General features: G+C 52.8%; 1 protein-coding gene across 22 annotated transcripts in view; it reads right to left on the bottom strand.

Moving 5' to 3' along the window:
* Positions 1-19,913, bottom strand: part of PPP6R2 (protein phosphatase 6 regulatory subunit 2) — an 83,651-nt gene that overhangs the window by 21,948 nt on the left and 41,790 nt on the right. For 16 of the 22 annotated variants that reach the window (XM_089921532.1, XM_089921535.1, XM_089921534.1 and 13 more), the window contains 7 exons: positions 18,239-18,481; positions 10,327-10,513; positions 5,055-5,192; positions 3,808-3,873; positions 1,995-2,107; positions 1,573-1,686; positions 333-459 (listed from right to left, as the gene is read on the bottom strand). In XM_089921532.1, coding sequence (XP_089777658.1) covers positions 333-459; positions 1,573-1,686; positions 1,995-2,107; positions 3,808-3,873; positions 5,055-5,192; positions 10,327-10,513; positions 18,239-18,465 — 972 coding nt within the window. In that variant the 5' untranslated portion in view covers positions 18,466-18,481. The other 6 variants (XM_089921543.1, XM_022597056.3, XM_089921546.1 and 3 more) reach the window with 5 other exon arrangements.

Below are 19,913 nucleotides of genomic sequence, written 5' to 3'. Positions count from 1 at the left end.
TGCAGAGGGACTGGGTCTTCCTCACCGTGACCACCGCTACTCAGCTGAGCAAAGGGTCTCCTCTGGGACCCCCTCACTCCTTGGCTGGGTGCCCCCAACTCAAGAGGCTGGGTCTCCAGTGCACTCGGGCTCTCAGACAGCCCCCAGTCAGAAGGCAGGAGTTGCCTGGGGGGGGAGTGGCGAACCGTCCAACTCTCCAAAGAGAAGATGGACACTCGGCAGATGGGGTCTGAGTGCGCTTGTCATCCTGGGTGGCGAGTGGGGTCTTTGCCTTGCAAGCGACCCGGCCCACGAGGTCTTCAGAGCCCCCGACCTTTGCTCGGGGCACCTACCTTTGGCGGGCTGAGCAGAAGCTGGTGGAAGTCCTTCAGCCGTGGCTCGATGCCGCGCAGGACGCCGGAGCTGACGGCACACAGCCTGTCCAGTCCCTGAGAGCAGGAGTCCAGCAAGCCCTCCATCCTGTGGACCAGAGGTAGCTGGACACGGGGACACTAGTCCCATTACACCACACCCCCTCCCGAAGTGCCCACTTGTCGTCTCCAGGGAGGCTGCTGACCGTATGGGGGTGGGGGCCGTGCCCAGGTGATGGCCCTGACGGGCTGTGGGCGTCACACCCTCAAAGCAGCTCTGCTCCCTCCTCCCACCTTGAAAACCTTCACTGTCGACCCCACTCCTCGGCTGAGAAACAGACAGGACTGGCCATAAAAGGATAAAAGAGGCCACATAAAAGGATAAAAAAGCAGAGAGAATGAACCGGCTCATCTGTTTTCTGCATTGTCACACTGTCCCTGCATCGCAGGCGAGGCACTCACCAGAGTCCCCACTTCCTGCGGGAAGGGCCCAGCCTTCCTGGGCTCATAAAGATGAATAAGCAATATTCTGGTTTCTAACTAAACGATGATAACATCATAATTCTCTTTTTAGGTAATAAACTAATAAATATGTATTGGGTACCAGAGGGAGAGAAGGAAACTGCTAATAATCTCACCATTGAGATTAAGTCAATTTTTTGTTATTTTCTGGTTGTTCCTTTTCTTTAAAAAAACAGCACAGGCTATCAGTGCTGGGGGCTACAGTGAAGCTCCTTCCAGAGCGAGGACATGAGGGAACTGCAGTCTCCTTGGGAATCAGACCACCAGCACGGCACGTGACAGGACAGAGCAGACAGAAGTGCACATGCAAACATACACACGTGCGTTCGCGCACACACGCGTGTACATATACACACATACACACAGAGACACACACACACACACACACACACACGTGCTGGGGGTACTCATCGGGAAAGTCCTTGGGGAAGCCCACTGGCCGTGCCTGTTCTGCACACACGTCTATAAACACTTTGCAAACTGGCGACAGGGGGTGTCTTTGGGCTGAGGTGGGAATGTGATTGATGGCGAAGGTCAAAGGGGACTTTACAGCCTCAAGTTTATCTTTTCAACAAGGAGAGTCTGTCCCCATGATCACCTGCATCATTAGAAACATTAAAAGCACAAACAGCATGCCCGGCCGCTCCCCTGGGCCTCTGTCACTGAAGTGGCAGCGCTCTCCTTCTCGGGAGACACTCACCCCACCCGCCGGGGCTCAAGCAAGGTCAGTAACACCTGGGTCCCGCTGACGAGGCAGAGCTCGGTCTGGGCGCCGTCAAACATGTTCCTCAGTAGCCGTTCCACGCAGTCCTGCCTGTCGGACACGCGCAAGGTCACTGCCTGGCGGGGGGTGCACAGACCCCACCCCCACCCCCGCCGAAGGAGCAGCACCCTGAATCCCGGAGAGGCCCCGCTCGGGGCTCAGGCCACGCACCCAGGGTTTTTAGGACACGGCTGCCCCGGGGGCCCGCATTCTCTGAACCTGCCAGGAGACACCTCCCATGAGAAAGAGGCCCATCAAGTTAACTGTGGATCGGGGCGAGTTCCTCAGAAACGATCAGAGGAGGTGGCGGTGTCCCTGGCCCTCAGCCCAGGCCCCCCAGTGCCGCAGCCCACACTCACGACTCCAGCGCCGTGAGGAGGGGGTCTGGCTCTGGAGCCTCCTGCAGCGGGCTGCCCTGCTCCCTGCCCAGCCTGACGATGTCGCAGAGCGTCTGCGAAGCGTTGGACTGCCTCTGAAAGGACAGGGACGAAGAGCCGCCTTCAGGGCCGGCCTGCCGCACGGTCAGAGCGGCTGCTGCGGCAGGTCTGCTGAGGCGCTGGACTTGAAGGCGGCTCGTCTCAGCCTGGCCTGCCTCTCACCGTGGGGCGCAGATCTGGCCGCCCTCCAAGAGCTCCCACGGGGCCTCGACGGTCGAGCACGCCACGCAGACACCGTTCTATACCCTCAGACAGACACCGCGAGTGTGTCTGTGGTACTGACACAACAAGTGGCTATTAACACACAGGGTGGGTCCTGTGAGCTCAAGAAAACAGGACAGTTGCTACAGAGAAAATAAAGGACTCAACTTTTCTAGAGAAACATTAAGCCCATAAAAATTCAGAACCTCTGATTCGGTGCCTTTGCCAGCCACGTGGGCTGAGTCTGTGGAGCAGATGAACAAGGTCAGAGAGAAACTCAGCCACCGGCTCGGCGCAGGGAGCACCTAACAAGCAGCCTTCACGTGCGCGCCACGGGAAACCGAGCTGAAGGAAGTGCTTCATGACTGTTTTAGGCAAGACTGAAAGCAGCCAGGTTGCCTCCGCGGCCTCCCAGCTGCCTCGAGGACTGGGAAAGGGCCAGTCAGCTCACAGCGTTCACACTGGTGGAGGGGCATCTCCCTTCCCAGATCTGGAGCACAGACACCCTTGCCCGGCTGCCTGGCCAGGCCCGTGGGCCAAAAGAGCCCCAAACAGCACAGCCAGGCAGCAGCAAAGGCTCAGACATGAGTCAGGACCACCGCTCTCCAAAGTGCTAAGGAGACCGTGCGTGTGCAGCTGTGTGCAGTTGTCACGTGTAGGAAAAGGCCTATCGGGATATTCCCCACACTCTCAACTGTGATACCGCAAGGAGCGGGCAGGGGCTGAGAGGAGACCCACTGCCACCCCACACGCTCCCTCCGGAGCTCACGCCCCTGTAGACCCCATCTCCTCGAGCGCAGGCTAGAACCAGCACTCACGGCGGCGGCACGCTGGCGAGGACTGTCACCTGTAGGTCAGGTGCCTGCCCCAGAAGACGCAGCAGCAGGCTGCGAGCTGCCCTGCGGAGAGGCCCGGGGGGCATGGGGCCAAGGGCAGCCTCAGCCAGCAGCCCTCAGGAAGCTGAGTCCTGGCACTTCCCTGGTGGTCCAGTGGTTAAGACTCTGTGTTTCCAACGCAAGGGGTATGGGTAGGGGGCGTGGGTTCGATCCCTGGTCAAGGAACTAAAATCCCACATGCCACACAGCCAAGAAATAAAAATAAACAAACAAACAAATAAATAAATAAATAAAATAAGGAACTGAGTCCTGCAGAGCCACCGGTGACCCTGGGCGCAGACCCTCCCCTCGTTGAGCCCTGAGGTGACCACAGTCTTGTGAGAGACCCTGGGCAGAGGATCTGTGACCCCTGGCCCATAAAAACTGAGATAAAAAATACTTACTGTTATAAGCAACTAAGTTTTGGGGTCATCTGTTACTCAGCCATAGGTAACATACAATTCTATTCAGACTGTTTTTTTATAACATGTATGTATTATATTTTAGAAAAAAAAAGTCTGCAAGTCAGTGCTTGATTAAAGGAAGAGCATCTGAGGAAAGGAGTGACTTGGCCCCTCAGACAGCAGTGGAGAGCGCTCTCTGCCAGCCCTGAGCGAGGGGCGCCTGCTCAAAGGTGGGGTCCACAAGCCCATACTCACATCTTCATCCTGACTCGGGTGGATCAATTCCACGAGCCTCTGGATGAGCTTCTCTTCATTAAGCCACTGAAAGGGAAAAGGAGGCCTGTAAGTGACTCCGCTCACACCTGACGAAATGGAAGGAAAGGCCTTCAGTGCAACAGAAATCCACGCGCCAGGTTCTGGCACAGAGATACTTCACCCAACACGTGCGTCCACCCAGACCCTGAAAGCACAAGCAGTGGCCGAATTCTGGAGTGACCCAAAGACTGTAAAGGAGGGGATCCCCTTCCACATGCCCTAATGGTCCAGACTCTTAAACACACGTGAGCTCTGTTTTTAGGACGTCTCCGAAGTGGAGCCTGGAGCCACCCGCGCCGGTGGGGCTCTCCCAGCACACAGCCCAGCTGCTCCCTGCAGCGCCCGGGCCTTTCCAGGTCAGTCCGGCTCCTCTACGCACTTCCTTACCCAAAAACGGGCTCAGTGTAGTCAGGGCAGGCTTCCCGCTAACGTTCAGCAACGGCTGAGTTCGCGCGGCTCTCACTGTGCCACATCGGCTGCTATGATTAACTCCCAGTGGGAGGCCGCTCCATAACGAACCAGGTTATGAGTCCGAGAGCGACAACTGTCACCTAATTCCAGACCAATGGTTTACTTATTCTATCTTAAGCTGCATTACAAACAACACCTGTCCAACAGCAGCAGACTCTGTCCGGCACTGATTTCCTGGGCTTCTTGGGGTTGAGCACCCTCCCCTTTTCTGGGAAAGCCCTCAGGGAGCTATGGGGAGCCCCTCTCGCTGTGAATACTGTCAGGAAAGACACAGGCACATGCTCCAGGACAAACAACAGGCCAGCTCTGGTCTTCGAAACTTCTCTGCATGGAATCCTCTTCGGCGACTGTTTCCTCTCGGGCACGTACTCGGGCACAGGACCAGCGCCCAATGGAGACCTAGCAGCCCTGGGGGTGGGGCACAAGTGAGGAAGCCCACTTCTGCTCTCTGCTAATGAATGGACTGAGGCAGGACAAGAGAAAAGGTGCAGATGCCAGACCCAGCCTCAAATACAAGCCTTGACGAGAACCCCTGAGCGGTTCTCATCAGGAGGGGAAGGTCCTGCGGGGTGGAAAGCTGGGGTGCTGGGCACCCCGGTGCTGCTTCACCAGCTCCAGCCTCCTCATACCAGGAGGCACTTACTCCACACTCGGAGAATGTGCAGAACCCGCACAGACGGGGAGGGGCTCCAGGGAGGAGGGGCCCACACACTCACATGCAGGACCTCCTGCCGGAGCCCGGCGGGCTCTACACAGCTGGCCAGGCGCAGCAGCAGGTCCATGAGGGCCGAGGTGCCGATGTGCTTCAACAGCAGGCTGATGAACTTGTCCTTCTTCCTCAAGAACACAATCACCTGCAACCAGACAGCCCCTGAGAGGTGAGCGGGGCAGACCCTGAGCACCAGGAGATGCTGCCCCCAAGAACTGCCATGGGAAAGATTCATTTTCAACAACAGTGAGCAGAAATAATGGAAAGACGTGGAAAGAGTTGTAAGAAAGCCCCCTCCGCTGCCCCCCCAGCAATGACAGGCAGAGCCCTGAACACAGGCAAGTCCACGAGGCGGTGGGGGCCTGAGAGGACCCTGGGCTGGCGGAGTTTGCCACACACCGAGACTGGGCACGAGTGCAGCCCCAGCACCCGAGTGAGATGGCACAGCAACCGCTCCACATGCACCAGCTCAAGTCTTCCCAGCAGAAATGACCAGTGCAGACAGAGCTGAGCCTGGGGTGGCCATCACTGACAGCTCCCGGACAGGGGACACAAACCCGGAAAGCTGACAGGCCCCACAGGTGGCTGAAGGGAAAGGACTGAGGTTTCAGAAAAGCAGAGGCGGAGGGGTGCAGCTGGCTGGTGACCAGAGCCGACAAGACAAGACGCAGCTGGCTGGCTGAGTGTGCAGTCACAGGGTGTGGTGCCTGAGCGCAGAGGGACGGGAGAAGCCCAGGCAGAGGCCTTCTTGGACACGTGTTGGCAAGCTCGGCTCAGTTGGCCACAGAGATGAGGTGCCTGCGAGTCCAGGCCACTGCACAGACCCAGGACTCTACTGGGGGCAATGGGGACACGGAACAGGCAAGGGATCCCAACCATCCTCATGCCAGAATCCTCATGCCAGAAGTGAAGGGAAGGAGGCGAAGGAGGAGAAAGAGAGAGAAGAGAGGCAACAGGGGGTGGGGGGGGGTGGGGGGAGTGGGGGGGCAGGGGCGGGGGTTCTTTGAAAAGCGTGATTAGAGAGAAAGACTAGAGAGAAAGACTGAAAACAGCAGAGAAGCCTCCAGGAAACATCCCTACACACCCTACAGATATAAACACCATTACAAGGGGTTATCTGGAACAAGTTTAGGCCAATTTCTGTAAATTTGGAGAAATGAAAAATTCCTTTGAAAAACTCACGTAAACTGACAAGAAGAAAGAGAAAATCTGGAGTTCTAGAGTGTCAAAAGAAACAAAATCTCTAATTAAAGGCCTCCCCATACAGAAGACTCCAGGCTCTAAAGGCTTTACTAGTGAATTCTATCAAAAATTTAAAGAAAAATAACCCCAATCTTATGCAGGACTCCTCCAGGGAACATAAAATGAGAGAAGATGCCCCATATCATTGTATGAGGACATAAAACCTCGATTCCAAAACCTTGATGTGGGCACTTTAAGAAAAGGAAATTATGTAAGGACCTACTGTATAGCACAGGGAACTCTACTCAATACTCTGTAATGGCCTATAAGGGAAAAGAATCTAAAGAAGGGTGGATATGTGTGTATGTATAATAGATTCACTTTGCTGTACACCTGAAACTAACACAACACTGTAAATCAATTATACCCCATTAAAAATTAAAAAACAAAAAAGAAAAGGAAAGGAAATTATAAGCCAATCTCACTGATGGCCACAGATACAAAAATTCTTAAAAAGAAAGCAACATGGGGCTTCCCTGGTGGCGCAGTGGTTGAGAGTCCGCCTGCCGATGCAGGGGACACGGGTTCGTGCCCAGGTCTGGGAAGTTCCCATACGCCGCGGAGCGGCTGGGCCTGTGAGCCATGGCCGCTGAGCCTGCGTGTCCGGAGCCTGTGCTCCACAACGGGAAAGGCCACAGCAGTGAGAGGCCCGTGTACCGCAAAAAAAAAACCCAAAAAACAAAACAAACAAACAAACAAAATAAACTCCACAACAAACAACATACTTAACTGTAAAACAGTGAAAGCTTTTCCTCAGAGGCAATAAATAAAACAGAGGCCCACTATCACCACTTCAATTCAACAATGTATTAAAGGTTCCAGACAATGCAACAAGGCAAGAAAAAGAGACTAAAAGTGTAAGATTTATAAAGGACAAAATAAAATTGTTATTAATCACAGATGGTATGATCTTATACATAGATTTAAAAAAAGAATATAAGGAATTCGCTGGCAGTCCAGTGGTTATGACTCCATGCTTCCACTGCAGGGGGCATGGGTTTGATCCCTGTTGGGGAACTAAGATCCCACATGCCGTGCGGCGTGGTCAAAAATAAAAATTAAAAAAAAAAAAGTAAAAAGAATATAAATTATTAGAACAGCAGCTTTATTGATAATTTCCAAAAACTGGAATCAGCCCAGATGTCCTTCAACATGTGAATGGTTTAACAAACTGTGTTCCATCCACACCATGGAACACTACTCACACTGCAATAAAAGCGAATGTACTACTGATACACACAACAACTTGGATGACTCTTCAGGGATGTATGCTAGAAAAAAAAGCCATAAGGCTGTATGTTATATGATTTAATTTAAATAACAGTTTGAAAAAACAAAATTTCTGAAATGAAACAGACTAGTGGTTGCCAGAGGTTAGGGATGGGTGAAGGGATAGAGGCCAGAGGAAGGTGGGAGTAGTTATAAAAGGGCAACACAAAGGATCCTTATGGTTTAAGAACTGTTCAGTATGTTGACTGACGGTGGAGACACGAACCTACACAAGTGATAAATTGTACTGAACTTAACACACGTACACACACAAATGACTGCAAGTGAAATGTCAACGTCCTGGTTGCGATATTCTGCTAGCATTTTACAAAATGGCACCACTGAAGGAAACCAGGCAAAGTGTACAAAAGGTAGCTTTACATTCTTTCATAAAACTGCAAGCGAATCTAAAATTATCTCAATAAAATTTTTCAATAAAAAAGACATTGTTTAGAATAACATGAAAATATCAAGTACCTAAGGATAAACATAACGAGAACTATGTAAGACCTCTACCCAAAGAACTTGGTTACTGAGAGAAATTAAAGAAGCCCTAACTACTCAGCTTTTTGCTATAGCACAAAAGCAGCCATAGATAATATGTAAGCAAACAGGAGCAGCTGTGTTTCAGTAAAGTTTCTTTTACAAAATAGGGGCGGGCTGGTTTTGGCCTGTGGGCCATAATTAGCCAACCCCAATCTATAGGAAATGCAAGCCTAATCAAAATTTCAGCAGGTTTTTCTGGGGAACAGGGGAGAATGTGGAAACTGACAAACTCACTCTAAAATCTGCTCATCCTAAAATAATGCAAAAGGCAAAGAATAGTAAAAACAACCTTGAAGAAAAACAAAGTGAGAGGACTAATTCTATCGAACATCAAAACTTACAAAGCTACAGTAATTAAATAGTGCTGTGTTCATAATTACAAACAGGACAGTAGAAAAGAAATGCATACACACGTGATTGCTTGATTTATGACAAGAGGGACACTGTGAAGCAATTGAGAAAGCACGGCCTTATCAATACAGTGCTGGGTCAACTGGACAATAACCATATGAAAAAACACTTCAGTCTGACACCATTTACAAGAATCAATTCCAGGTGGACTGTAGGTAGGAATATGAAGGTAAAACAATAAAGCTTCTAAAAGATAACACAGAAGAGTAGTAAGAGAATTATCTTTATGATTTCGAAGTCAGAAGTTTCTTAACAAAACAACAACAACAAAAAAAAACCAAACAAAAAGAGTTATGACTTGGACTATATGAAAATCAGGCTCTCTGCTCATTAAAAGATACCATTAAGAGAGTAAAAAACAAAACCAAACCCAGCAAGCAGAGTGGGAAAAGATGTTTGCAACGCAAAATCAACAAAGGGGGAATTCCCTGGCAGTCCAGTGGGTGGGGCTCTTGGCTTTCACTACCGAGGGCGTGGGTTCAATACCGGGTCAGGGAACTAAGATCCCGCAAGCTACGTGGCACGCCGCCCCCCACCCCCCAAAAAAAATCAACAAAGGACTTGTATCCACGAAATAGAATTCCTACAAATGAAAAAAGAAGACACAGCCTGATAGAAAATGGGCAAGAGACTTCACACAAAAAGTATCTAAATGGCCAATTAATACATGAAAAGGTTCTCATCCTCACTAGTCACCAGGGAGATGCAAACTAAAAGCACAATGCTGTTATATACACCATCAGAAGAGATAAGATAAACCGACTGATAATATTAGTCAGGGCTGGAGAGGAAGTGGAAGAGCAGGAACTGTCATGCTCTGCTGCTGGGACTGCAAACTGGCTCAACCACTCTCACTTCAGCCATTCAAGCTGACCACACGTACATCCTAGTTACGACCACGTGGCTCAATGCCTGGAGAAAAGGAAGTCCTTATATTTTCGAGATACACACTGAAATATTGACAAAAGAAATGACATGCCGTCTGGGGTTTGTTTTGAAATAGTGCCTGGGGGATGGCGAGCAGGGATAAAGGTGAAAGAAGACTGACAAGGCCGCCTCCTGAAGCAGGTAACAGGCACAGGCGCCAGCAAACCTCATGGCCCTTCTGTGCCATCTACGGTGTGCAGTGCTGAAGCACGCCAGGGCAGATGCAAGGCCGGAGCAACCGTGGAGCAAATGTGGCCTCCAGGAGGCCCACGCTCCAGCTGAATGAAACGAGTTCACTCCCTGCTTTACAGAAAAATATTACTAGGCAATTCCTTTTTTTCTTTTTTTGGCTGCACCACGCGGCTTGTGGGATCTTAGTTCCCCAACCAGGGATCAAACCCATACCTCCTGCAGTGGAAGCACGAAATACTAACCGCTGGATGGCCAGGGAAGTCCTAGGCATTTCTTTTAATTTGCTTTGAAACAATAAGTGCCCTAGACATCACCCGCCAGCCACACAGATGCAGCAGCAGACACCCTAATGTCCTGCCATGATGCAGGTATGTCCTGGATCTCTCACCCATGACTGGTCAGTGACAGGATGAGCTGGCCTAGTTTGGGGCCCTGCGCAGCTCCCAGGGGTGGCAGAGGTGCTGCTTATTTCAGAGCTGGCCAGAGGAAGTCTCTCTTGGGAAGCCACTTTCTTAATCAAATCCCAGCTCCCACAGCAGCAGCCCACACAGCTCCACGTGTGTCCCGCAGAACAGTCAGAAGCCTGCCCCCCACAGCCTGATGCACAGGTCACACAGCAGTGGCTGAGGGCAAGATGCGACGGCGTCAGCCACGCCTCCCTCCCACATCTCGCGGGCTTGGCAGGTGAGTACCTGTTCAGTTTTTCTTGCGATGAGACTGCCAATGGTCTTGCTGAAAAAACTGGCGAGGAGAGGATTGAGAGGCGGCTCACGGTTCAAGAAGTCATAAAGAAGGTTGAGCAAAGTCTCGTCCCCTCCCAGCCTGTCACTGATCTGCGGCACGTCACACGTCAGCAGCTCACAGGCTGTGTTTGGGTACCTGAAGGGGCACAGTGCAAGCAACTGGAGGTGAATGAGACTTCCCCACTGCTCAGGAAGCTACTTGAATGATCTGCCTCTTAGGAAGCAGATCCACAGGCAGAAACCAAACATGGCTAGACCCTGGAACAGAATAAAAATGTGATTATTCTGTGACCAACCGGCATTTTTGACTACTAGAACCTCAATGTTTTTATCATACCTTTTTCTGGCTCCTCATACCCTAAACTCTGACATCCCACATTTTCTGACTCTATTTCCATTCTCTACGGAACCTTTCCTAATCTTTTGGCTTCTCCTCTGCCCTCCTACTCACCTGCCATGTCTCTCACCTCCATCAGGTTCGTCCTCCCCTCTCCAAGCCTTTCCTGACCCCACATGTCAACAAGCACAGATCTAGCTTGTTCCCACACTGAAGAGATGCTTCGTCAGCAGTTTACAGTGCAGTACCAGTTCTGAAGTGTTATGCAGGCAAATTATTATTAAGATATACCAATATATGTAAACGATGTACTATTCATTTGATAAAAATGATCAGACAGGGGCTTCCCTGGTGGCGCAGTGGTTAAGAATACACCTGCCAATGCAGGGGACACTGGTTCGAGCCCTGGTCCGGGAAGATCCCACATGCCGCAGAGCAACTAAGCCCGTGCGCCACAACTACTGAGCCTGCGCTCTAGAGCCCACGTGCCACAACTACTGAAGCCCACGCACCTAGAGCCCGTGCTCGGCAACAAGAGAAGCCACCGCAATGAGAAGCCCACGCACCGCAACGAAGAGTAGTCCCCGCTCGCCACAACTGAAAGAAAGCCCACGCGCAGCAACTAAGACCCAATACAGCCAAAAATAATAAATAAATAAATGAATAAATTTATTTACTTTAAAAAAAAAAAAGATCAGACACAAAATAATCCTGATCCCATTACGTGTAATCCCATACCACTATGCTCCCTGCCTGACCCTCTGACAGACATGGGGTCACTGCTGTGGTCCTGGGACAGGCCTACCCAATGTCCTGCTGCATCCAGGACAGAGCCCACCATAGCAGTGCAGCGACAATGCCTGGTGCCACACTCAGCACATCTGGGAACACAGGTGAGGGTGCCCAGGGCCAGAGCAGGCAGGAACCTAGCGGGAGCATCCTGTGGGGCTGACTGCCCTGGAGCACACCTGGCACCAAGCTACACGGGACATGCTGTGCAGCCTCAGGCACCTTACCTAACGTTTCTGTGTCTGGGCTGCTTTCTCTGAACATGGAGGTCTGAGTGTCCGCCTTCCCCACGAGGCTGCGTATAAAGCAGAGCAGCAGCGTCTGGCGCACAGTAAGCCCGGGGTCAAGGTCAGCCACTGTGACCCTACGGCTCCTGGTAGCCACCCACACGGCCCCAGCAAGGGCCTAACCCCAGGTGGTCACTGCAGTCAGCTAGGGCCTGGCGGCCGGCCCAGCGTGAAGGGCAGGGGACAGGATCTCAGCCTGGCTGTGGGGTGGGTGCTCCCCGTCACCCAGAGAAGAGGGCCTTCTGAAGCCAAGCGGGCAGCCGGGTATGAGCGAACGCCCGATCCACACAGAGGGGCCCAGACGAGGTGTGGCCAGCGCCCAGCTCATGCGGTCGAGGCGAGGATGAGATGGGGCAGCTCCATACCGTGGACGTGGCCCACAGTGACCAGCACAGCAGACAGTGCAGGGCCGCCAGGGGCAGAGGCCAGAGAGCCTGCTCGGAGTGCAGCACCCAAGGCCGGCACGAGGCCCCACAGGACACGGGCGGAGAGGTGCCCACCAGACTCCAAACAACAAGACAAGGCTCACCAAGCAACAAGGGAGAAGCATGCCCCAGAGAAAGGCACAGAAGCTTTTCCAGAGCACACGGAAAGGCTCCCATCCAGTCTCTGCGTGTGCGCACGCGCACACACACGAATTGTGCACGTGTGTGGCAAGCTGAGCCACAAGGTGCTGTTGTACTTAGACAAGCTTGCATCTAGGTGGAGGGACTGAGATCTCTATCAGTATTTTATAATTATTCTTCAGAAAAACAGGTGCTGCTCTAATAATTTATATAATTTATGCAGGAAATAGCCATTCCAGTTAAACACGGCAGACGGAACATAGAGGTTTGTGGCCATAATGCAAAGAAGAAAAGACAAGAGAGGTAGAAACTCCGCGGAATGAACCTACAGGGTGGGCGGCCAGGGAAGCAGGCCAGGCGCATGAGGCAGGTCTGTGTCTCAGGGTCCTGTGGGAGGAGGGTGGGCAACCAGACACACTGCTCAAGAAACCCAGAAGGACCCTGTGGAGCCCTCCAGGGCACGAAAGCCTTTCTGTGTCCACTATTTCTTGTTGGTAGGAAATAGGCTTCATTCAGCCTCCCTGACATTCCGCACGTTCCAAAGGGCAGGTTCAAACAGTTACTAATCAGGGAAGGGAGGGGCTGAAGAAACAAGGGAGGGGCAGCCAAGAACCAATGGTGCAGGTCCTGGTTCCTCCTCGAGGGATACACATAACAGTATCTGTGAGCCCTTCAGCAGAACCAAGGCCTCCATCCAGGAGGACAGTAACTTCAGGCTGAGCCCAAGATTCCTGGAGCATCTGCTCTGTTACCTGACTGCCAGCCAACGAGAAGACAGCCACATACTCCGCAGCCCTCACCCCAAATTTTCCCTATAAAACTTCTCCCCTGAAATCGGGGAGTTTGGGGTGTTTTTTGGTTTTTTTTGCGGTACGCGGACCTCTCACTGTTGTGGCCTCTCCCGTTGCGGAGCACAGGCTCCGGATGCGCAGGCTCAGCGGCCATGGCTCACGGGCCCAGCCGCTCCGCGGCATGTGGGATTTCCCGGACCGGGACACGAACCCGTGTCCCCTGCATCGGCAGGCGGACTCTCAACCACTGCGCCACCAGGGAAGCCCAAGTTTGGGGGTTTTGAGCATGAACCACCCATTCTCCCTGCAGGTCCCTGCAATTAAAAAACCTTTCTGTGCTCCAAACTCTGACGTTTCGGTTTGTTTGGCCTCACTGTGCTTTGGGCACACACACTTGCGTTCTGTAGCACTCAGAGAGGCCTGGATGGAGACAGCGTCCACCAGGCAGGTGGAGGGTCAGTGCAGTGAGACTCCCAGCCCCTCCTCCTTGTTTTGTTTGCTTAGTTTTATACTTATTTACTACTAATTTCTCCCAAACTCTTTGACTATAAAACTATCCTGGATTATTGGTCCTGCTTCTGAGATTCCCCTATCTTAACCCAAGGGATAAAGTTACATTACTGGGAAATTCCAGAGCAACAGGATTAGAAAAGGCCCTAAAATGCCCCTAAGGAAAGCTGCAGACCTGTGGCATCAGACTTGTCAGCAGCAGGGCTGGAACTAGGAACTAGAAGATGTGAACGAAAAATGCTGCTGCCCTGTCAGTAAACAGAGGGTGCTGCAGCCATCAAGCCACTAGAGCCTCCCCAGCCGCCCTGCCCCGTGAGCCCTGAGAGAACTCGGGAGAGAGAAAAGCGGCTCAGCCACGGCAGCCACCCTCAAGGATGGGAAAAGCACAGGATCCTGGCCCTAGACAGCTGAGGTGCAGATCAAAGGAATGATTTCAGTGAGCCCAGACTCCTTTTTTTTTTTTCTTTTTTTGGCTGCGTTGGGTCTTCGTTGCTGCGCACAGGCTTTCTCTAGTTGCGGCGAGCAGGGGCTACTCTTCGTTGCGGAGCGCGGGCTTCTCATTGTGGTGGCTTCTCTTGTTGCGGAGCATGGGCTCTAGGCATGCAGGCTCAGTAGTTGTGGCTTGCGGGCTCTAGAGTGCAGGCTCAGTAGTTGTGGCGCACGGGCTTAGTTGCCTCACGGCATGTGGGATCTTCCCGGACCAGGGCTCAAACCAGTGTCCCCTGCATTGGTAGGCGGATTCCTAACCACTGCACCACCAACCAGGGAAGTCCCAAGCCCAGACTCTTGCATCTTTCCATACACAGGAAAGTGCTAAATTAACTTAAGATGTCTGGTTTTCTTTAATGAACAGTAAGCTTTTGAAGTCCCGACTACCTGGTCTTTGTTGCAAAAAATCCTATATATCCTGGCCCCTCCCTCACTCTTTAGAGCTGTCCCTCAGAGTGATCTGAGAGTCCCGTCTCCAGGGCTTGAAGCCTTAGAAATTCCGCCAAATAAAACATAATTCTCAGCTTTTAGGCTGTGCGTTTTTTTTTTTTTTCAGTTGACGAAGACACCTATGGAGTCTTCAAAATTTCAGGAGACGCATGTCCAGTCTGGGCTGGAAACCAGAGGGAGCTTAGAGCCAGCAAGAAGGAGAACGATGCACTCAGGCTGCGCCCCAACCTTGCCACCCACGCAGACCTCCTCAGGAAGCTGCCAGAGAATAGGATTTGCCAGGGGAAGGAGACAAAAAAGAGGAAGACGAAATCCTGGAGCACGGAAGGTGGACTCAGGAATTATCAGAGCGAGGATGGGAGAGTCCAGGAACCGTAACGGCGGAGATTCATTCCCTCTCCCCCGCTTCACGCCTCCCTCTGGGCCCTGCCCTGCTGCTCTCCAGGGGCTCAGCTGGGCAACTGGGCTCAGCCGTCCTCTCTGCTCTGCCCCTTAGTGTGGCAGGCAGGGTTATTTGGTGGGGGTGGGGGTGGGGTCCTTCCTGGGGTCCTGCCCTGACCCAGCCCTGCTTCCCGCTGGGTGAGCAGTTCTAACTCTGATTTGGAAAGAGGAAGCCCTCCACTCAGAGCTAAAACAACATCCCCCCACACACACCACCAGCATGAGGAACAGAAGTGGTAACTTGGAGTCCATCTGCTGGCTTTTCTGTCTTATTTCTCAAATGGTCCAGAAGTCTGCAAAGTGCACAGGAATCTCAAGAAAGAGGCCAGAAGCATCCTCAGGGTTCTCAGGCTGGACCAGGTGGCCAGCTCCCGGCCCAGGGCTGCTCCACAGAGGTCTCACCTGCATGGAGCAGCTTCTGGCTTTAGCAGAACAACTAACCACTCAGGGCAGCTCCTCTGGACCCGTGTGGCTCGGGCACACTCCCTGCTCTCGGGAAGGGTCTCTCCGTAACCAGCCTGCAGCCACGAGGGTGAAGCCACAGCAGCTGGGCTGCAGAGGCACAAAGGCGGCTGGAGGAGGTGCTGCCGCCCTGCCCAGGTGGCCTGGGGCGGCCATCTAGAGGCAGAGCAGCGCAGGCACTGGCTCCGCGCTCTCCGCTGTGTCACCTGCTGCTGCCACACGCTCCGAGGGCCGAGCTGAGCAGCTCGACGGAGACCTACGGCTCAAAGCCTGAAACAGGGCCTATCTGTATCTTTCGCATCTTTAAAAAAATGATCCTGACTCCACTTCTTCCTTCAGCTACTACCTCATCCATCTACCCAGCCTATTCCTCTTCTCAAAAAGGACGTTTTGATTTAATTTTAATTAAAAGCAAATAAATTTTTAATAAAAGCAAGTTAATTTTAAAATTACCTTTTATTTTATTTATTTATTTTTTTTTGCGGTACGCGGGCCTCTCACTGCTGTGGCCCCTCCCGTTGCGGAGCACAGGCTCCAGACGTGCAGGCTCAGCGGCCATGGCTCACGGGTCCAGCTGCTCCACGGCATGTGGGATCCTCCCGGACTAGGGCACGAACCCGTGTCCCCTGCATCGGCAGGCGGACTCTCAACCACTGCGCCACCAGGGAAGCCCTAAAATTACTTTTTAAATTAAAGGCTTTTTACTTTTTTTAACAGGTGATATGGGGACTTCCCTGGTGGCCCAGTGGTTAAGACTCCACGCTCCCAATGCAGGGGGCCTGGGTTCAATCCCTGGTCAGGGAACTAGATCCTGTGTGCCACAACTAAGACTCAGAGCAGCCACGTAAATAAATAAATATTAAAAAAAAACAAAACAAAAACCAAAAACAGGTGATACGCACAAATGCTTTTAAGACTCTGTATGACAGGGCTCGTGAGGAAGGGCAGCCCCCTCCTTTCCCACTCCCACATCCCACTCCTGAGACAGTCACCACAGTCTCCTGGCATTTTCTGTATTACTGACATCCATGTTTCCAAATAAAATACAAGTACACTTCTTCATCTAGCAATTTTAGGTATTACAAATTGACCTCCTATGGTGGAAGGTGAAGATGTAGCTCACACACCTCACGCCACCCTGCCCTGCCGCCCCACTGCCCTTTCCCCCTCTCTCTATAAAATTATACCACAATTTTTAGTTAAATCCATGTCCAGTGTGGCCCTCTGTATGAACATGCAAACACTGTTCTATTTGCTTACTTACATGCATCCTTCCCTCAGAGTTAAAGGTTTTCTCACTGCCTTGTTTGCTGTTTGTACTCACCCACTGCTAACCTCTCCCAAACTCTGACTATAAAGCTCTCCTGGTTCACTGATGCCACGCTGGGACCCCTCTACCCAGAACCACAACATGCTGCCCCAGCCCTTCTCCCCGTCACACTGTCGCCAACACCCTCCAGACAGGGAGACCCTCGACGGGTCAGCAACAGGACACATTTGGGAGTGAGAGAGTGAAAGGAATGGGGCCCACTAATGGCGATGCTGAGATAAGAGGCGCTGACCAGGCACATCTCAGGGACGATGGCCTCTGATCTATCACAGGTGATCACCATGGCCCCAATCCCCTGGCTCCCCAACAAGCAAGCCCCCGCCTCTTTGCAGAGCTCTCCTCTTCAAGCGCCGGCTGCCTCCCTGTCAGAGGGGCGCGGTGGACCACCACGACTGCAGCACTACTCCCCATCACCCCGTCCTTCTTTACTTGCCTCCTAAGTCATCAAAGACTTTCTGTAAAAAGTAAAGGGCCAGAGAGTCAATATTTTAGAACGTCTATGTTGTCATGGCCAACGGGTCACGGATGTGTCCAACAAGACTTTACAGTGAAAATGACGGACAAGGAAATGTGAATTTTGTCATTTTCATGTGATATTATTATTTTTCTATTTTTTCCATTTAAAAATGTAATACCATTCTCAGCTTGCAGGCCTCACAAAAACAGAATCTGACCTCAGGCCGTAGTTTCCCAACTAAGACTTTACCACCACACGCCGACTCCCTGTGGGACACGTGAGCAGCTGAGGGCACCCTGTCTGCCCTGAATCCCTCTGCATCACTAGCCCCAGCTCCCCCGCTTCCCAGAGCCTGCTCAGGCCCAGAGAGGCACCCTCAGAGCCAGAGGCCAGCTCTGCTGTCCTTCCTGTCACCTGAGGCCCCACCCATTCACACTCTGTCCTCACTCCAACCCTTGTCCCAAGTCCTTGCCCTGTCCCTTTTGTTGTCCCCTAACATCCCAGCTGACTGTTGAATGGAACATTTTAGGAAAAACTCTGAGAACGGTCAGGATCACTAATGACACAAAATACGTCCTCCAGGCCCAAGACCCCACGGTCGAGCAGTCAGATGCCGCCTGTCTCTGGGGACTGGCTGTTTCACCAGTCAGGCCAAGGCTGCACCCATCGGCCTGTCAGAGCTCAGCCTTTCTTCAGCACATATTCACCCAAAACACTCCAACACGGTGCAGCTCGCTATAATCCAGAGCGAGGAATCACACGCAGGAGATCCCCAAATCTTCACCATCACAGAAGCAAAGCCCACCGGAGGGGCCTTCTCGCATGTCAGGCGGGGCAAACGTTTACGGTCAGCCACACTGTCAGAAAGCCTGGCTCTGACCGTCCTCAAGCCCTGCCCGCTGCCACCCTGCACGCTGCCCAGCGCCAGGCCACCCAGCGCCGCGGTACGTACTTGAAGCGGACCTTCTCTTCCACGCCCAGGGCCGGGTCCTGTGTGACGAGGCTCACCAGCTCCTCCATGCTCTGCTGCCTGCACAGGAAGTCCAGCAGCTTCCGGTTCTGGGCCTTGCACTCCTGCAAGATGTCATCTTCATCCATTAACTCTCGCAGCGTCACGTCCTCCTTATCCAGCAGCTTGTCGACGTGGGACGTGGTGCTCAAGTCAAACTTCCAGAACATGGTGACGGCCACAGAGCTGCGAGCAGACCAGAGGGTCACTGCCACCAGGTGCGAACCCGCCTCAGCAACCCCCGCACCCAGGTCCCGAAGTCCACCCACAACGGGGCCCGGGCTGCAGGGGGCACTCCCCCATGTACGGCAGGACAGCTCAGCTTCCTGTCCTCCCGTGGGGGCCCCCGGGGCTCCCGCCACTAGCCCCTGGGCTCTGAGGCCAACACATGCCGGTCGCCCACATGTCCGACGGGGGATGCCCCTCCACCCAAACAGCGAGACTCAAAACCCTCCTCCCCAGCATCCAGCCCCTCCTCAGTGAACACTGGGCACCTCTCCCCAGACGTCTCCGTACCATATGTATTTTTAATTTTCTGTATATTATGTTTTGACATCTTTAAAAAACTTTCTGATTGAGGAGACACTGCCCCTCCTGGGTGGCCAACTCCTAGAGATGGCAAAGGGCTCTCAGGAGTACTCCTGTGACCTGCAGGCTGACCCCCTGGAGCCCTCCTCCTCTGTGGGCCCACACACACCCAGGGGACTACGTTCCACTGCCTTCATTATCCCAGGGCCAAGGGCCAGGCAACCAGGAGCCACCCATATAGCTTAGAGCCCGCTGAGATCATCCAAGCAAGCTGACCCGAGGCTGTTCAACCTGTCCAGCCTTGCCTTCGGAGCAGAAAGCCCAATAAAAGCTGCAGCCTCGGCTCTGCCCTGGCTCCTCCCCCTTCTGCCTCCGGCCCCCCTCGGGCTTCCTGCACGTGGCCCTCATGCGGTCGGTGCCTCCGGCCTCCAGGACCCAGGAGTGTAAGGAGCTCTGCCTCCCCGTTCCTCCTGCGCCTCCTCTCCTGGCCGCACCCGCCTGGCCATCCCTTACAGGACACAGAGCAGCTCCCAGCACAAACCTCAACAAGCCACGCTCAGGACAGCTCCCTCTGCTCGCCCCTCCGCCCCTCTGCCATCCCCACCTACTCGGCCCCTCGTCTTCTTGCATCACCTTGCTGAGTAAGCCAGGGCTGTCCCTGAGGCCCCCACCTCCGTCACATGCACACACTGAGTCCTAGGTCCTGTCACTCCACCTAAGGACTCTCGATCCACCCACCCCTTCCCCTGCACCCCACATCACCCTCTGCGGGCTCCTGCTGCCTTCGCCTGGACTCTACAAGCCTGAAGCACTCAGTGAGTCTCATATGTCAGTCTGTGGGCCTAGGTTGGTTTGCAACAAAGTTTTCGCTGTTGGATACAAAATGAAAAACATAAAGCCTGCATCTTCAACAAAGTTATACCTGTATCTTGAGATTACCTTTTCAATGTTACACAGATCACTATGTGCAAAATCACGGTGATAGTAGATGGGACTTACCTAATAGTTTTATTTAGAAGAGAAAAGGACTTCTCACGTGACGTGAGCCCCAGTGTGTCTGTGCATGAAGCCCAGCTGCCCAGGGGTCCCG

Source organism: Delphinapterus leucas, chromosome 11, assembly GCF_059928025.1.
Source record: "Delphinapterus leucas isolate spDelLeu-1000000601 "Yukka" chromosome 11, BTC_Dleu_Yukka2, whole genome shotgun sequence".
Classification (NCBI taxonomy): Eukaryota; Metazoa; Chordata; class Mammalia; order Artiodactyla; family Monodontidae; genus Delphinapterus; species Delphinapterus leucas.
Note: the sequence above shows the minus strand (reverse complement) of the source record. Positions and strands in the feature narration are given on the sequence as shown.